Source organism: Schistocerca cancellata, chromosome 7 (genome assembly GCF_023864275.1).
Source record: "Schistocerca cancellata isolate TAMUIC-IGC-003103 chromosome 7, iqSchCanc2.1, whole genome shotgun sequence".
In the NCBI taxonomy this organism is placed as follows: Eukaryota; Metazoa; Arthropoda; class Insecta; order Orthoptera; family Acrididae; genus Schistocerca; species Schistocerca cancellata.
Window position 1 is genome coordinate 245601762 of NC_064632.1, and position 17431 is coordinate 245619192.

The following is a 17431-nucleotide window of genomic DNA, read 5'->3' on the forward strand; positions in this document are numbered from 1 at the left end:
ACATACACTGTGGTCCCTTACGGGCTTCTTACCTCCTTCGCTTTCTCAATATCTGCGTGAGTAACATCGACGCTGGCCAAGTGAGGGCACTTCAGTGGTCGTCCAGACATTGCACTGTAAAAATAAGAACTTCTTTATTTAAAAATGAAATTTCATTCCGGAAATCTGACACCTCAAAAACCAACTATGTATAAAACATTCTTTCTTTTTTTGCCACATCAAATCTGCATAAAATTTTGAGTTTTGCACAAAATCTCCCATTGTATTTGTCAGAAACAACTGACTGCTATAGCTGCTGTTGTATTGACCATGTATAGCCTACAAACAGCTTGTGACAGGTCACCATACATCATCCACAACTGAGAATACTGTGGCTGCAGCTTCTCATGCTGACAAACCTCGCACACAATTTTGCCCCATAGAGGAAAGTGAAATGAGCCTGAAGTTTGCCTCCACATCATCTTTGGTTCACTTGCCACGCCAAGACAATGGGATATTGCAAGTCCAGATTTTATACATACACACTCTAAAATATTTTGGGCAAATGCCAGAATAGTTCCTTCAACATGGGCACAGTTGACTACATGTCTTATCCTTGTTAAACACATATGTATCCATTATGTAAATTGAAGGTGGAGGAGGGGAAAGGAACTATTGAGGCCAGCTGACATTGGGATTTTATGCAGAATCAGAGGCGATGAGTGCAAAAGTGTGCTGGACCAGGATTCGAACCCAGGATCCCCTGCTTACTAGGCAGTTGCATTAACCACTGCACCATTCAGACAGAGTGTTTATCCCAAATGCATGGACTATCTCGGCACCTCTCTTGGCCGACCCACATCCCCACCCATTGGCATGTATCCAAGACACCACACATTCATATAACTGATTTGCCTCAATGGGCAATGAATCCACCTACCTCAGTGTGGACGCACAAGTACATTCAATCTCCTGTGAGAATCTCAAAGAAGTGAGCATAATGAACACGGGCGTTGACTGCGATAGGTGGTGCTGGGTGGGAATGTGGGTCAGCCGAGAGGCGCTTAACGCAACTGACTAGTAAGCAGGTTTGAATCCCGACCCTACACATATTTTCCCTCATTACCACTGATTCCACATAAGTCCCAATGCAGCCGACATCAATAGTTGCTTCTCTTTTATTTCTCCTCCCCTCCACTTTCAATTTACATAATGTGTGTCACAACTATAGTATATGTATATATTTATATCCCTGACGTGATTTTCCCTCGCATAAAGCAGACAAATCTAATATCAAACTTACTGGAAGATTAAAACTGTGTGCAGGACCTAGACTCGAACTTGGGGCCTTTGCCTTTCGCGGGCAAGTGCTCTACCATTTGAGCTACCCAAGCATGACTCAAGACCCGTCCTCACAGCTTTACTTCCGCCAGTATCTTGTCTCCTACCTCCCAAACCTCACAGAAGCTCTCCTGCATGGTAGAGCACTTGCCCACAAAAGGCAGAGGTCCCAAGTTCGAGTCTCAGTCCAGCACACAGTTTTAATCTTCCAGGAAGTTTCCTATCAGCTGTAGAGTGAAAATTTCATTCTGGAAAATCTAATACCATTTAAAAACGATTTAGCAAATATATTACCATCCTAAAGTAGTATAAATTTTAAAATATTCACAACTTTTAGGGATTGTGCTTTCTCCATCCATCTTTCCAGCCTTCTAATTGTTTGCAGTGACATTACATTTGTGCAGCGCATTTGGAATGCATTATGTTTGGAGATGGCTTTTTATCACCTGTGGTGGTGCTCTCTAAGGTTGAATTTCTATGTTTAGGAGTTTTATTTGAGTGATTTTGTGAGGCATCTGACATAGTGCTGTTTTATTATTATTTTATTATTTATTTTATGGCCTTCATTGGACCACTCTAGTCAAAAATACAAAGTTGTAAACAAGTTGTTACACAGGGATACAATTTGGCTCAACAATAACTTAATATGATATTTAGGTAATATAATTATTAGAGTCTATTCTTATATGAAAGGTGTTTTGCTCTTCTGTCTGCCCAATATTTCTTCATTCTTTCAGATATTTTCTTTCTTTCTTCATCTGAGACCACTCTTCCTGTACTCCTTTTATTGATTTTCATTTGTAGTCTGGTTTGCGGGTCTTGCAGTATTCTGGTTTTCTCTGTCTTGTTTTTTAGGTCATCTACTGTAATTTGGAGTTCTTTTATATCTTCCTTAATTTCACTGACCCATTTAATGTCGCTCTTGCTATTCCAAAATTTTTTATTATTTTTTTACTAATTCTGTTTTGTGGAGTTCTCATCACATGTCCAAAGAATGAGATGCGTTGGTGGATCAGTTAGCATAATATCTGTTTTTTCAAATGATATTCTATTTCTCTGCTATTTCTTGTAGTGATTTCACTTGTTGCCTGGCTTCTTGAACGGTTTTGGCTAGGAGAGCAAGATCATCAGCGAATCCCAAGCAGTTTAAGCTAATATCATCTTTTGCACTTCCAATTCTTATCATCTTTGGATTGTCCTTGTACCATTCTCTCATTATGTATTCCACTGCACAGTTGAACAGTAATGGTGATAGGCAGTCACCTTGTCTTAAGCCTGTTTTTATGAGGAATGGTTCCGAAATTTCTCCTCTAAACTTCACTTTTAATTTGGTGTTGGTTAGAGTGAGTTGTATTATTTTAATTAGTTTTGGACGGAGCCCTAGATTTCTTAAGATTTTTAATACTGAAGGTCTGTGGAGACAGTCATATGCCTTCTTAAAATCTACAAATGTTATTGCCAGAGGTTTGTTCCGTTTCTTGTAGTATGCCATAATCAATTTTAAACGATATTATCTGCTCTGCACAGCTTCTCCATGGTCTGAAACCTCCCTGATAGTCCCCTAACTCCTGTTCTAATTGCTTCTTGATTCTTCCATATAGGATCTTAGATAGAATTTTGTATGTGCAATCTAGGAGAGAGATTCCTCTGTAGTTGTCTGGGTTGCTCTTATCTCCTTTTTTGTGTAGTGGGTGGATGATAGCTTTGGTCCAATGTTCAGGGAATCATTCTGTTACCCACATCTTTGTTAGAGCCATGTCTTGACTGTGTCACTTGCATATTTCCACATTTCAACAAAAACCTGATCTTCTCCACATGCCTTATAATTTTTTTGTTCTTTAAGAATTCTTTCTACTTCTTGGAAAGTTGGAGGGTCTAGTTTGTTAGGTTTGGTTTTTATTGGGGTATTTATGTTGATTTGTAACGGTTCTTTGGGTTCCTCGCAATTCAGAAGTTTGTTAAATGCTTTTGCCATGATTTCTGCATTTTCCTTGTTACTGTGTGTCATTCTTCCATCTTCATCTTTCAGTATTAGTGTAGGGGCCTCATATTGTTGTAGTTGTTTCCCAAAGATTTTATAGTAGTTCCTGGAGTTGGTTTTATGATAATTACCTTCTACAGAGTTTATAATATCTTTATGGAATCCTCTCTTGATTCTTCTAATATTTTGTGTGAATTTTTTCTTTCATTTTTTAGGCTGATGGCATTTTCTTCAGTTTTATGTGTTTGAAACTTTAACCATGCTTGGTGTCTATCTTCGTGGAATTTGTCACATTCTGATGTCCACCATGCATGTTTCCCTTGTGGGTTCAGGGGAGCTAGATTCTCTGCTTCTTTTTTAAGATTAGGCACTAGTTGTTCTAGATCATCTGTTAACTTGATGGTTTGTGTTATTTGTTGGTATTTATTATTTGTAATTAGCTGATTTGAGTCAAACCTCCTTTTTATTTTATTAGTTTTTCCAGTCCTCTTCTTTAACGGAGTGAATTTGATTTTAATTTTAACTATATAAGAGTCTGAGCCTGTGTCTACTCCTCTCAGTACTTTAACATTGTGGATCTCCTTAAGAAAATTTTTCTCCATACAAACATGGTCCAGCTGCCACTCCCCCTTCCTCCAGTCTGGATGTTTCCATGTTTTAAGTTTACTTGGCTTCCTCTTAAAGTATGTTGATTTAGATATAAGGTTGTGTTTTCTGCACAGTTCTACAAGTCTTTGACCGTTTTTGTTCGTAAATGTATGTGGACTCCATTTTTCAATTATATCTTTATATTTCCTTTCTTTTCCCAACTGAGCATTGAACCCTCCCAATAAGATTTTTACATTCTTTTTATTTACTCTGCTCACAGTTTGTTCTAGAAGGTCCCAAAATTTATCTACCTCGTCCTTCGTTTTTGCTAGACAATTTTTTTCATTTGCTGGGGCATGAGCATTTATTATTGTGTAGGTTTTATTCATTGTTTTAAAGCTTAGAGTCGCAATTCTTGGTGATACTGAATCTATTATTTTTATGTTTAGGGTCATTCCATATCAAATCACCCAATAAAAAATAAATTTTACACCCACCTCCTTAGATTTTCATGAAATTTGGCTCAAATGGTTCTAATACCATCCTGACAACACCTGCAATTTTTTTTTGCTGTATCTCTTACAGTTTTTTTTAAATAAATTTTTAAAGTTTTTATGTTTTGCGTTTTCTGAACCTTCGTAAATGGTCAGTTTAATTTGTATTCAAAACTTTAAATTTGCTTATCTTAAAAACTCTTTTAGATAACATGATGAATTTTTGCAGCAAGTTTATTTATTATACATATTTGAAGATAAAAATGATGCTATTAAAATATATTAATATTTTCTATGAAAAAAAATATATATATATATATGTATTTTTTTCTTTTTTTTTTTTTACGGATGTTTTGTTTTATAAGAATTGCAATATCTCAAGTCTCAGACCTGATAGAATGCTCAAATTTGTTTTAATTTACTCTTAAACATATAGGCTACTTGATAAAACAAAAATAATGATGGCTTTTTAACATGTTTATTAATTATAGTAGATTACATTAGAATTATGTACAAAGATAGTTTACTTACGACACTTATGTATAACCCAACTGATTGCTTGAAACATTGAATTTTTTGAGTAATTTTGTCTTTTTAATAGACATTAATGCTGATTCAAACTGTTTTTCCACTTCATCCGAGAGCTTTCAGTTCTTTTGATACAGTCTTTTTTGAAGTAATACATTCTCCCAGTGCCGCTTGATTGAGGTGCGTCTACTACACAGACTATGTGCTCCAAAGGCACTATGCAGGAATCTTCTCTTTCAGGCCAATAAAATGATGCAGCGGGTCCTGAAGGATGTAGAAATAGAATTTCTGCATCTTCTTCATCATTGAATATTGTTTTTACCAGTCCAAAGTACCAGTTACCATCATAATTTGCAGCCACATAGCAATTTATGGATGGTTCAACACGAACCCAATCAGAAGAAGAATGGAAAGAAAAGACTAAGGAGGGTTTTACACTATCTGTAGTCCTTCTAATTTCAAGGTTGTTTGTTGGAAGTGGTTTGAAGTTATGAAAACTTCTAGTTCCAGGAATGGTTCGGGTTGCTGAAAAACGTTTTTCTAGTTTTAACCGTAGCAAATCAGCTTCTTTTTTGTCAATAAAGTGAAAATGAATGTTTTCAATATTTTTTTCACAAAACTTATACACATCGATTGCTGTCATTATTTGTTCTTTGTCTGAAAGCTGTAGACTGGCTTTCCTTAAAATTCTTTTAATAGTTCCTCCTAGGCCATCACAAATTGACTTCCCATGACTTGTTGCAAAAAAAGAGTGTTGGGCCTTCAAATTAAAGTCTCTCAAGTGTTCAGTCAAATTTTTAAAATTGTTTCTGTTTTTGTACTGCCCAGCACAACCATCTGTAAAGTAGTGAACTGAGTCAATGTCAGTATGATGTAATGACAGCCACTTTGTAATTTCTTTTTGTACAAAGTTAACAAAACCAGTGTCATGTTCTTGGTCATCACTAATAAAACAGTGGTTGGAAACAAAAACATTGTTTTCCTCATTTCTTAGAAAAACTCCAACTGGGTGTAGAGTACAACCACCTCTATTCCAGTGGTAACTTTGGATCTCGTTCTGTATAACAAAGGAATAATTTTCACTGAAATCCATCACAATAATTGCTGTCTTGGGTGGTGGGTCTTCTTTCAATCTTTTAAACGCTGCTGATTGGGATTTTGCTATAAAAGAGTGTGGGGTGAGCTTTTCCAATGACCTAACCAATAAAGAAATGTAGTCTTCAACACTGATAGACTGTTTGATAATTTCTGCCCTGTCTGTGTTAACCCACTGACTGATTACAATTTCTTCTTCTAAATCATAATCTTTACTTAGTTTTTCAGTTAAGCACTCTGTTAGCGCAGTATTTGCAGGACAGCTGTTGCAATGATGTAGCATGCAGTTTTGGTTTTCTGTGTTGCACACAAGCATCTTAATTAGGTCTTTATAAGATTCTTCAATTTTCACAGCATCCAGTAATAGTTTAACATTCTGGTGGATACTGCATACACATACAGTGTGTGTGCCTGCAGCACCAGCAAGGATACACCATTTAGGTCTCAAGAAACAAAATTTTGAAAATCCTACTTCTACCTCGGGATTCTCCCATTTGAAAGAATAATAGAGTTCTCTCAAGTTACACAAAATGGGTCTTTTTTGCATGTACACATTTTTTTGAACACTTACTTTGTCTTTTGTTCCAGGTAGCACTCTGGAACTTTCATCCTTTTCATAAAAATCTGTTACAAGTCTTACTGTATTTTCAGAAAGAGTTTTATCTTTTTTTGGACCAGGAGTTTCCAAAATACCCTTTTCAGATTTTAGTTTTCTAGCTTGTCGCACCATGTACTCACATTAAATTCTTTCATCACTTTATTTCGTGTCCAAGAATCTGGAGTCAAGGTCAGAATCTGGATTTTTCTAGACCTCCCAACAGATGAAATCTTCTCTTTCATAAGAGAAATCATTACATCAAAATCCTTTGCTTTCTCAACCACACTTTTATCTTCTTAGTCATCATCAGAACTTGGTGCATCATATTTTAATGCTTTTGAAACCGCCTTTTTTGCAGTCTTTTCAATACTGCTAACCTTCCTTTTAAAATAAGACCCTTTACTTTGTTCTGACAAGCCATGAAGCTTTATCGGTGTTAAACCTAAATAATCAAGAGCAATGTTTGTTTGTACGAGGGATTCATTTCTGGATTCCAATGATTCTAATTCAACCATGACTTCATCATCTGTTTCACTTTCATTGACTTCAACTCTTAATTTTTCCTCACAAAAGTTACGGCATGTTGAGCAAAGCTTTTGTCCAGGTTTTATGCTAATATTTTTTGTCAGTAATTGTTTAGAAAGATCCAAGCCTACACTTCTCAACGATTTTTTGATGGGCTTTTTGTGTTTTTTTAGTGGGTCTACATATGTTGTTTGATACTTTTCAAAAACATTTAAAAAGTAGTAGCTGTGGTGTGAACATATATTCTTAAATTCACACAGATTAATTCCAGATCGTAAGTGGATAAAATCTTTTTCTTCCTCACTCAATTCTGATACCGGTTGTAACTTTTTTGAAGGTGTGTAGGTTGTTTGGAAACAGTCAGATTTTTTAAATAACCCTACACTACAGGTTTGAATATCTGGCATACTGATTTCACTTTTGGTCTGATTACTGTTCTGGTTACTTTTACAGGATATTGGAAAAGAATCTCTGTAAACTAAGCAACCGTACTTACTGAGAGTTCGAATAAACTTAATAAAATACTATCCAAGCACTATTTAACACTGTAATAATTTTTTACTTCAAAACACAGGAGTAACAATACAAAATCCAAGTGTACATTGTTACTCCAAGAAGACAAAAACTTATTTTCGGTGTCTAAGTCACTTGGCATTTTTTATTTTTAAAATATAATTAATATTATTTTAAAAATTAGATAACTATTAAACAGGTTAAAAAGCCAACATAATTTTTCTTTTATCTAATAGCCTATACAATTAAGAGTATTTTAAAACAAATTTGAGCTTTCTATCAGGTCTGAGACTCTAGATATTGCAGTTTTTGTAAAACTAAACATCCGTTAGCTAAAAAAATAAAATAAAAAACTTATAAATTTTTTTTCATTTGGAAGAATTTAATATATCTTTATGGTAATTTTTTTTAACATTTAGATATAATATACAAACTTATTTCAAAATTTCATACTGATATCTTGAGTATTCTTTAATATACAAATTTTTTTAGTTGTGAGGACACGTTTAAGTTACAATTTCCGACTGCTGAAACAAAGCCAAATCTAAAAACTTTAAAAATTTATAAAAAAAAAACTATAAGAGATAGAGCAAAAAATTTTTACAAGTGCTTTCAGGATGATAAAAGAAGTAATTGTACCAAGTTTCATCAAAATCTGACATGGTTGGTGTCAAGGCCTGGGTGACTTGACATGGAATGACCCTTTACTAAAAACCCTGTTCCAAACTGGGGACATTGTTTCATTGCCCTCGGTCCTGGTTTCCCATTATAAATTCTGTATCCTTGTGATTCGGATGGGTCCTCTGTGGTGTTTCTCATTTCTTGGATCCCTGTTATTAAAATTCTTTGTTTATTTAGTTCATCTGTGAGCTCCTTGAGTTTTCCGGTCTGAAGTAGTGAGTTTATGTTGTGTGTTGCTATATAATTTATTTGCTCGTGTTTAATCTTCTTTTTGTGTTTTAGTGTGCATTTTGATGGTTGCAAACGCTCCGATTCGTTGCTTTCTTCTGGTTGACTACCCACCGAATCCGATGAAGCCTTTTCCTGCCTTTTTGAGCAAGACAGTGGAATTCTTTTCCTTAAAGACCTTTCCATTTTTGACTTTCGAAGGCTGTCAACCTTAGTTGGAGCAAGCTCCAATTTACAACTACAGTTGTTAACTGCAGAGGGTGTGTTTGGTCCGCGAGAGCTATTTTATTTCACTCAAGTCCGCCGGTAAACCGGTGAGGACTTCCCTATCCGCCACCTGGGACGTGCCACGTAGGAGTATTGCCTCTCCTTCTACTATGACAGCATAGTAGGTTCATGTAGTGCTGTATGTTACTTTGTGCTCTGGGAGTTTTTGTGAGTTATTTTAATGCCTTTAGTTACTGGCAACTGATTTTTTTTCAGCTTTGGATTTGTTAGTTCATCCTGTTGTTAGCAGCAGGAAATTAATTTTTTTGTATTTCATTTGTTACAAGTTATGGTTTTTATGATGAAATTAAGACCGATGCATTAGTTGCCGCTATGGGTGACTATATAGCCATTATAATCAAATTTCAGCTGTGACAAGGAATGTGTGAAGTGTAAATAGTGAGGTGAATTAATGAAATTGAGCAAAGTTGCTTTGTTATAAATGTGGTGTCGTGACAGTATCTCGAGGTCGATTAAGAGGGATTCCTTGCTTGAGAAACCTAGGCCAGTCATATGGGATAGTGTTTCTTTACTTATTATTGGTGCTTTCACTTGCTGATTGTGTTTTGTGCCCACGGGATCGGCATATGCAATAGGTCTGTGTTAGACTGGTTTCTTGTAGGAAGGTCTGTTCCGAGTTTATAAAGTATAGTGGATCATTGGGTGAGGGAGGAGGGAGGGGGAGGAGGTGGGGGTAGTCTGAAAACTGACAAATCTGCACATGGTGTCTGTTGATCCACTGTGGACGCAGGACAGTGGCTGATGAAATATTTAACAAAGAAATTCGCCAAACAGCTATGCAAACTGAGAAGTTATTTTACGTAATTTTCACTACGAGTTTCGGAAATTCAATATGTCATCTTCAGGTCCCGTACACGCCTCTCAAAAATATCAATATTGGCATACTAGGGCCATCTGTTTCTGGGTATTACGAATTCTCAAGCACTTACTTTGAAGACTTGACTACAATAATATTATAGCTTTGTGACCACTACGGACATGACAGTCATTACCTGTCACCGTAATGAGCACCTGTGGATTGGCAACAATATGTGAACTGTTGAATACATGCACTTCTCACCAATATGATCTTACAACATTCTCTCATAGATGTGTTTGCATTCATTAGAGATGCCAGATACAGCTAACTAACACTGTGTTATGTTAAATACAGAAACAGCTACGTCTTTCTGTGTTGAAGTATTATTATCATGAAAATTGGGTCTTTTCCTTGTCTACAAAACCAAGCAAATTTTTTACCTTCACAGTGAAAGGAGAAGCCTGTAATCTAAAGTATCAACTAATAGATTTGCAACTGTTTCACATAATAATCCTACAGCTCCAACTGAAGTCTCAGATGTTCCCTTCACTTCCATCACAACTGCAATTCACATGATGCTCATCATTAATGAGCATCTTTTAATTTTGTATCTACAGTTTCACAGAAAACAGTTCCTTTTATGGTCTCCACATAAACCAGGGCATCTGATACCACCCATTGGCTTCAACCAATGACATATCAAGTTCCAAGACGCAACACAAACACGATTTCAAGATGGCAACAATTAACCTCAAACACTTCCACAGTGCAAAAATATAATCATCAAGTAAAAAAATTGTAAAAATTCTTTATAACAAATATTCAAGCAACAGAACTACAACATGAAAGTAGGGGTTTTGGGTGGGACAAACTAAAATCTAATACAACAACTGTGAAGCCACACAAACAGTAAAATACACAAAACTCTCAACAACAGAAACATGATACAGGGCTGGCAAACATCAGTATAGAAGTCCTAAAAATAATTTCAGTACACACCAAGCCAAAAATCACGAACACTAACAAAACTGGGTATCAGCAACCGGAGTTGAGCTATACAGCACAATGTGAAACACTGACACCAATATAGAAAGCCTAAAAGAAACTGCACTACACACCAAGTGAAAAAAACAGGGAAAGTAACAAGACACAATAACAACACAATGAGTTGAGCTTTATAGCTTGACTTGAAGGACCAATATCACCACAAAAATCCTAAACCACACCACACGACAAAATGATGAAAGCAAGACAGTTACACATAGTGAAAAATCACAAAAACCTAAAGGTTATATCAGGTACTACATGATTTGAACCATGACCTCTCAGATTTGGATGCATTTTTTTTTTTCAGGTAATGTACCCACTAACACTAGTTTAAATTTGAAATTTCAAATTTTTCTGATCTCTGGTTTTTGAGTTTCAAGGGTTTAAAAATAAAAAAACCTCTGTTTTTGATCAATCGATGATTGTTTTAAAATGCTGTAGCTCAAATACTATACAACCTAGAGAGCTCAAAATTGCACCATTGTTTTCCTCTAAAAATTCCCTTCAATTTGATATGTAACATGACTATGCTACCTAAGTCTGAAAATTTTAAACTATTCCAAAAAAACATTTTTTGAAATTTCCAAAATACGTAACCTCGCATTTCTTTATAAAAATTATATGTGTTGTCCAGTCTAACAGACTACATGCATGCAAAATTTCGAGATGGGATCTCAATGAGTTCTTGTATAAAATAATATTTTACTACCGCAATACACAATAGTGACGTGAAAAGCAGACTATTTCTAGGCTATGAATACTAAGGTAGGCCTATGTAATTCTAACAAATTATTTTGTTAGCCTTTTTATGCAACATTACCCTCTTATTGTTTGTTAATTCATTAAATGATATAGGGTCATTCCATCTCAAATCAACTAACAGTCTGAACCTTGATATCTCAGATTTGGATGAATTTATTTCAGGTAATGTACCTACTAACACTAGTAAACTAGTGTAAGTGGGTACATTACCTGAAATTTGAATTTCAAATTTTTCTGACCTTTGGTTTTTGAGTTCTAAGGGTTTAAAAAAAAAAACAAAAAAAAAAAAACACCATTTTTGATCAGTCGATGATTGTTTTAAAATGCTGTAGCTCAAAAACTATACAACCTAGAGAGCTCAAACTTGCACCATTGTTTTCCTATATAAATTCCCTTCTTCTTCTTCTTTCGATTTCGGCCATCTTTGGACCACGTTCAACAATTCACTTGCCCGGCTTTTTGATTTTTTTTTCTCTCTTCCCAATATTTCCTCATCATTTTCGAGTGGTTCCTCCTCCGCTCTTCCGACCATTTCCTGTTATTATTCTTTAGTTTCGTTTCTTCTGGAAAACACTTAATTTCATTCACTATTTGTCTAAACTTTTCCCTGTCCCTGATTGACTCACGGGTGACATTAAAATAGGCCAAATCCTTTTTCACCATCTGTATCCATTTATTGTTGGTTTTTTCGTTCCTGTTACTATGTTCAAACACTTTTCTTGTTAGTCTGTTTCCATCCATCCTCGACAGGTGACCATAAAACGTTAGTCTGCGTTTACGCATTGCCTCACTCACTTTCTCAATAGTTTTGTATATTTCCTTATTACTCTTTAGCTTGTACTCTTCTCCAATCTTTCTCGGTCCTAATATTTTTCTCAAAATTTTCCTTTCTTTCTTTTCCATGTTTTCTATTTCCCCCTTTTTGTTAAGAGTTAGGCACTCCGATGCATACAGGCATTCTGGTCTAATGACAGTTTTATAGTGTCTTAATTTAGCTTGAATCGAAATGTTTTTTTTTTTGTTATATTCAATTTGATATGTAACATGAATATGCTACCTAAATTTGAAAATTTTAAACTATTCCAAAAAAACACTTTTTGAAATCTCCAAAATACGTACCCTCGGATTTTTTTTATAAAAAATTGTATGTGTTGTCCAGTCTAACTGACTACATGCATGCAAAATTTAAAGATGGGGTCTCAATGGGTTCTTGTATAAAATAATATTTTACTACCACAATACACACTAGTGAGGTGAACAGCAGACTATTTCTATGCTATGAATACTAAAATAGGCCTATGTAATTCTAACAAACTTAAATTATTATGTTAGCCTTTTTATGCAACACTACCCTCTTCTTGTTTGTTAATTCATTAAATGATATTTTAATGCAAGATAAAATATATAAAAAAATAATAACTTAAGAATCTTACGATTTTGTATGACATTCACTTTTTATTATAAAAAAAAGTGAGATTTTCATATAGGGTCAAGGCTCTAGTTTTGGCCACTACCCCACTTATGGCCACCGTGATGTAACGGGGAAGCTACACTGCTTCCTTTCATTATATATTATAAATGGGAGGGAAAACTAAAACATCTGCAGTATGTCTTCATATCAGATTGCCTGAAACATAATGCAGTCACTTTCTATGTATTCCAGAAAAAACGGCTAGAAATCATGAACCAAAACTTGCCTTCTGCACTTAAAATGATTACTTACTTTTCTGATGGCAGCGCAGCACAATATAAAAATAAGAAAAACTTCCTTAGCATGTGTTTGCATAAAACTGATTTTGAAGTTGAGGCAGAGTGGAAGTTCTGTGCAATATCCCATGGCAAGAACGCATGCGATGGCCTTGGCGGAACTGTTAAGTGGCTAGCTGCTAAAGCCAGCATGCAAAGGCAATATGACCAACAAATCTTAACACCCAAATCACTTCATGTATTTGCCATGGAAAACATAAAAAACTTTGACTTTGATTATTGCACAACAGAGGACTATGAACTGACCAAGGCATACTTACTTCCTCAGTTTAGTGACTCAAAAGCAATTGTGGGAACACAAAAGTTTCACTCATATAAACCCTGCACAGAGAGTAAAATTACTATCAAGCCTTATGATTTTAGTCTGGACGTGTCTCTTGAATATGTGACAACACTGAACCAAATAAAACCGTCACATATGGAAAATATTACTGCTGGTTTTTTGACAGTAGCATATGACGACTCTTGGTGGCTAGGATGCACTGAAGAAAAATACCATGACATGTACCGAATAAATTTTTTACACCCAAAGGGTCCAGCCCAGTCTTTTTACTATCCACAACCAATAGATATATTAGATGTCCCAGGAAATACTCTTTTACAAACAGTGAATCCAACAATAGCTACGGGAAGAACCTACACTTTAAGTGCTAAAGAAATGAAGTTGTCTTCTCTTGCTTTCGAAAAATATCTTAAAAGATCATAAAAGAAGCACGTTTAAATTATGTTACACCTACCCTCACGAAACACTAAGTAGTATAGATACCATGTGTATTAACTTTGTAAATACCAATTGGTATTAGAAATACAGTTCTATCCATGCAGATATCAACACGTTAATCTTTTTCCCAAATGAAATTACTTATATGCCAATTTCTAACATAAGGAACTTGTTGTAAATGATTAAAAATAACACTGGAAAACCAAGAAAAAGTAAATCTCTACCATTTACAACTAAGGATGAAGGTGAGTGGCTTTATTCAAAATTTTAACTTGCAACACGTATATTACCAATTAAAATGTGTTCACTTCCTTCTGATGCATAGTTAAAAGAATCATGAACATTAAATTAAAACAACACTATCAATGACATCAGTCGAACTGTTCATTAAGTAAAAATGTACATTGTAGGCCTACCAATCACTTACAATCCAACACAATTACCAACATCTAACATCATAATGAGAAATTAATACAAATTTCAATATACAAGAAACACACAATTATGCACACAAAACTACACACCAAAATACTACAATTAAAAACCATACTTACCAATACAAGTCAGCCAAAACATAAATCTCAATCTAGAAAAACAATTTGTCATCAACACAATCTCTCACACAGCAAGACAAGACTTCTCAAACCGGGAACCATCCACATAGAATACCACACATCGTCCAGTGACAACGCCACATATACTGGTCTCTGGTTCAAGACCTAGCAGCTGTGGTCAATCTTACACATTCTCCACAAACTCAACATTTCAATGTAGGAATTTAATCATGCTCAGAATGTCATTCCCCACTGTGAAATGCAGGGATGTGAATTTTGTTGTCACATCCGTATCAACAGCAGAAGTATAAAACTAAATCTCCAACCATAAACAACACCTTGCACCTGTAATCCCAGAGCCAAAAATCTATTGCCTATAACTGCAAACACCAAAACAGTTCACTAACAAGGTGAAATAAACTCTGCCTAATGTATTCTCATAAACAACACTCAAGGATTCCAATAGCACTAACACCACTCTCAAACAATTTAGTAACAAATATCCCACACTAATGCGCACCATTACACATACTCTAACATGCTCTCTGCAAAAAAGATATTTTATAAATGTAATATAGGGTCGACAGAAGCGTCCGATACTATGCCTTGGCTTTGACCTGTGACGTACACAGCGACATCACAAGTAAAAGCAGATGAATGGTACTGAACACCCGCGAGTTCTGCTAAAAAGAGAACTGAGGCCTGTCACAGGCTCATGATACAGAAAGATGTAATATGCTTTCCAATCTTCAATCTAATCTAAACCAGCAAGGGATTCATCAGCAGCATTTCGAGCAGTGAATACAACAGGTGAGGAATCTGCATAACACAGCAACGACAGTTGTGTTTCTTATTTTACTGCAGCATTGGCTGATCAGAGAGAAAAAGGAAAAAACTTCTGAATTTGTCTATATTAAGAGTAATCAGAGCCAATAGACTACACGTGGGACAGAAACTCTTCACCGAGGCAAGGAGAACCTAAACAGTTTACGAGGAAGCAATGGAAATTAAGAAAGTAGCATATTTCAGTAAAGACTTGGGTGAAAGTACAACCTAATATGTGCCAATAGAGAAAGTGAGACTATTATGATTTTAATGCCTAATGTGTACTATTCCCTTCCAATAGTATAGCTTCTCATGCAAAAAATATTGTGACAAAATTAGATGTTTTACCTATTTACAACATATGAGGTACACACATTCATTTGTACACCTCAAAAAGGGTGAGTGGAGGAGCGGAAAGGAATTAAAATTTCTTTCTGAATACCATAAAACATTGAAATTCACCATAGGCTACATGTCACTCAATCATGATCACAATAAAACTAAAAACATACTTCCCGTATTGGTATATGGACATGTGTGTGTGTTTTGATCTATGGGTTGTGTGAGTTACCAATTAGTCTTGCACCAAGAATAATAAATCAGTTTCTGCTATGGTCCATAAACCAGAGAGAGAGAGAGAGAGAGAGAGACTAATATTACAGTACAAACAAGTACGCTACTGCGCAATGTCATGACCACTAACAACACCAAAAATACGGTAAACGTTGAAAATTATAATTGATCTGCGCTTTCGAACAAACTAGGTAGGAGCTATGAACCTGAAATCACGAATCAACCTACCAGGGATCCGCTGAAACTGTATCGTCAATGGGAAGCTAAATTCTCCCTAGCCTTGTCAAGCTACTACTCAGCTGTTCACATATTTTATATGTTTCATTAACACTAACCTACTTTATGGCAAGACAACTTATAGAGTCCGTTGTTTTGATTTTTTTTGGCAATCGTTACAAGAAGCAAAGAAAAACGATTAACTGTTTATATATGTGACAATTGCATATTGGTTACGAAGCTCACACATTTCAAGCCTAATAAACAAATTCTATGTTCTGTATCACCGCAATAACGGCTACTAAATGTATTCGAATAACTGTTAAGTCATTGCCGTGTATACCTTCAGTTTTTCGTAACTCGCCTAGACACAATTTTTAAACGATTAAAGACGGTATTCGGTTGGTGCTACAGCAGCAATATACCACATCACTGCAATACACATCTCACATTTAGATCAGTCAATAGTTTTTCCTCTTCGCTGTCATCATCTCATTACTGTTACGAAGCACGCACGATTTTACCACAAACTATGTGAGACCACAAATCAATGCCCATCGACGAATAACGTTTGACACATTCACTACACACAACAATTAATTTCAATACTGTATCATCACAAAACCACAGGCAACAAATATGACAAAGAGTACAAACGGAAGATAAAATAAATGTCAGGGCTGCAAGGAATAATTCATATCTTTAATTGAGACATATATTAAACTCATCGAAAAGCTGCAAGAGAACATATTTTCTTATTTTAAACCACTTCGAACATTTTCTAAGTAAGCAATCCCTACCCATGAAGATGCTACTATGACATCCATACTAAATTCAAATCTTTATTAGCATTTCAGCATTTTTGATACAATGGCTTCCCAAATTATAGAGTGAAATCAAGTTTTGACATTTGAATTTTTTATTTATTTTTATTCAATTATTTATCCATCTTTAAGCATTTACATGCAATCGATGTCGTCATGAGTAATGTACAATTTACATATTAAGAAATATAACTATTGTGAGGTATCACACAAAGCTAAAGTATACATTTTAAAAGATCATAAATAATAAAGGAATACATTTGATACATAAAGATATCCCAGATAACGGATTGTGCATTTTAAAGAATGTGCATAATAAAAGAATACATTTGTTACATAAGGATTTCTCCACATGTTTAACAGTTAAATGTGGAACTACAGTGACAAAAAAAGCTAGGAAGAGGTACAAACAGAGTTGCAAGTTGTTTAGTAAGTCAGGTCTATTTTTGAAGAGTTTTCAAATTCTTTAACACTGTAAAAAGCTTTGTCTTTCAGCCATTTTTT

General features: G+C 35.2%; 1 protein-coding gene across 1 annotated transcript in view; it reads right to left on the bottom strand.

The window, feature by feature from the left end:
• Window positions 1-16725, bottom strand: part of LOC126091940 (ubiquitin carboxyl-terminal hydrolase 20) — a 190524-nt gene extending 173799 nt beyond the window's left edge. Inside the window, exons 1-2 of the mRNA XM_049907266.1 lie at window positions 16447-16725; window positions 33-114 (exon numbers count right to left, since the gene is read on the bottom strand). Coding sequence (XP_049763223.1) covers window positions 33-110 — 78 coding nt within the window. The 5' untranslated portion in view covers window positions 111-114; window positions 16447-16725. The remainder of the gene's footprint in view (window positions 1-32; window positions 115-16446) is intronic.
• Between the last annotated feature and the right edge of the window lie 706 nt (window positions 16726-17431).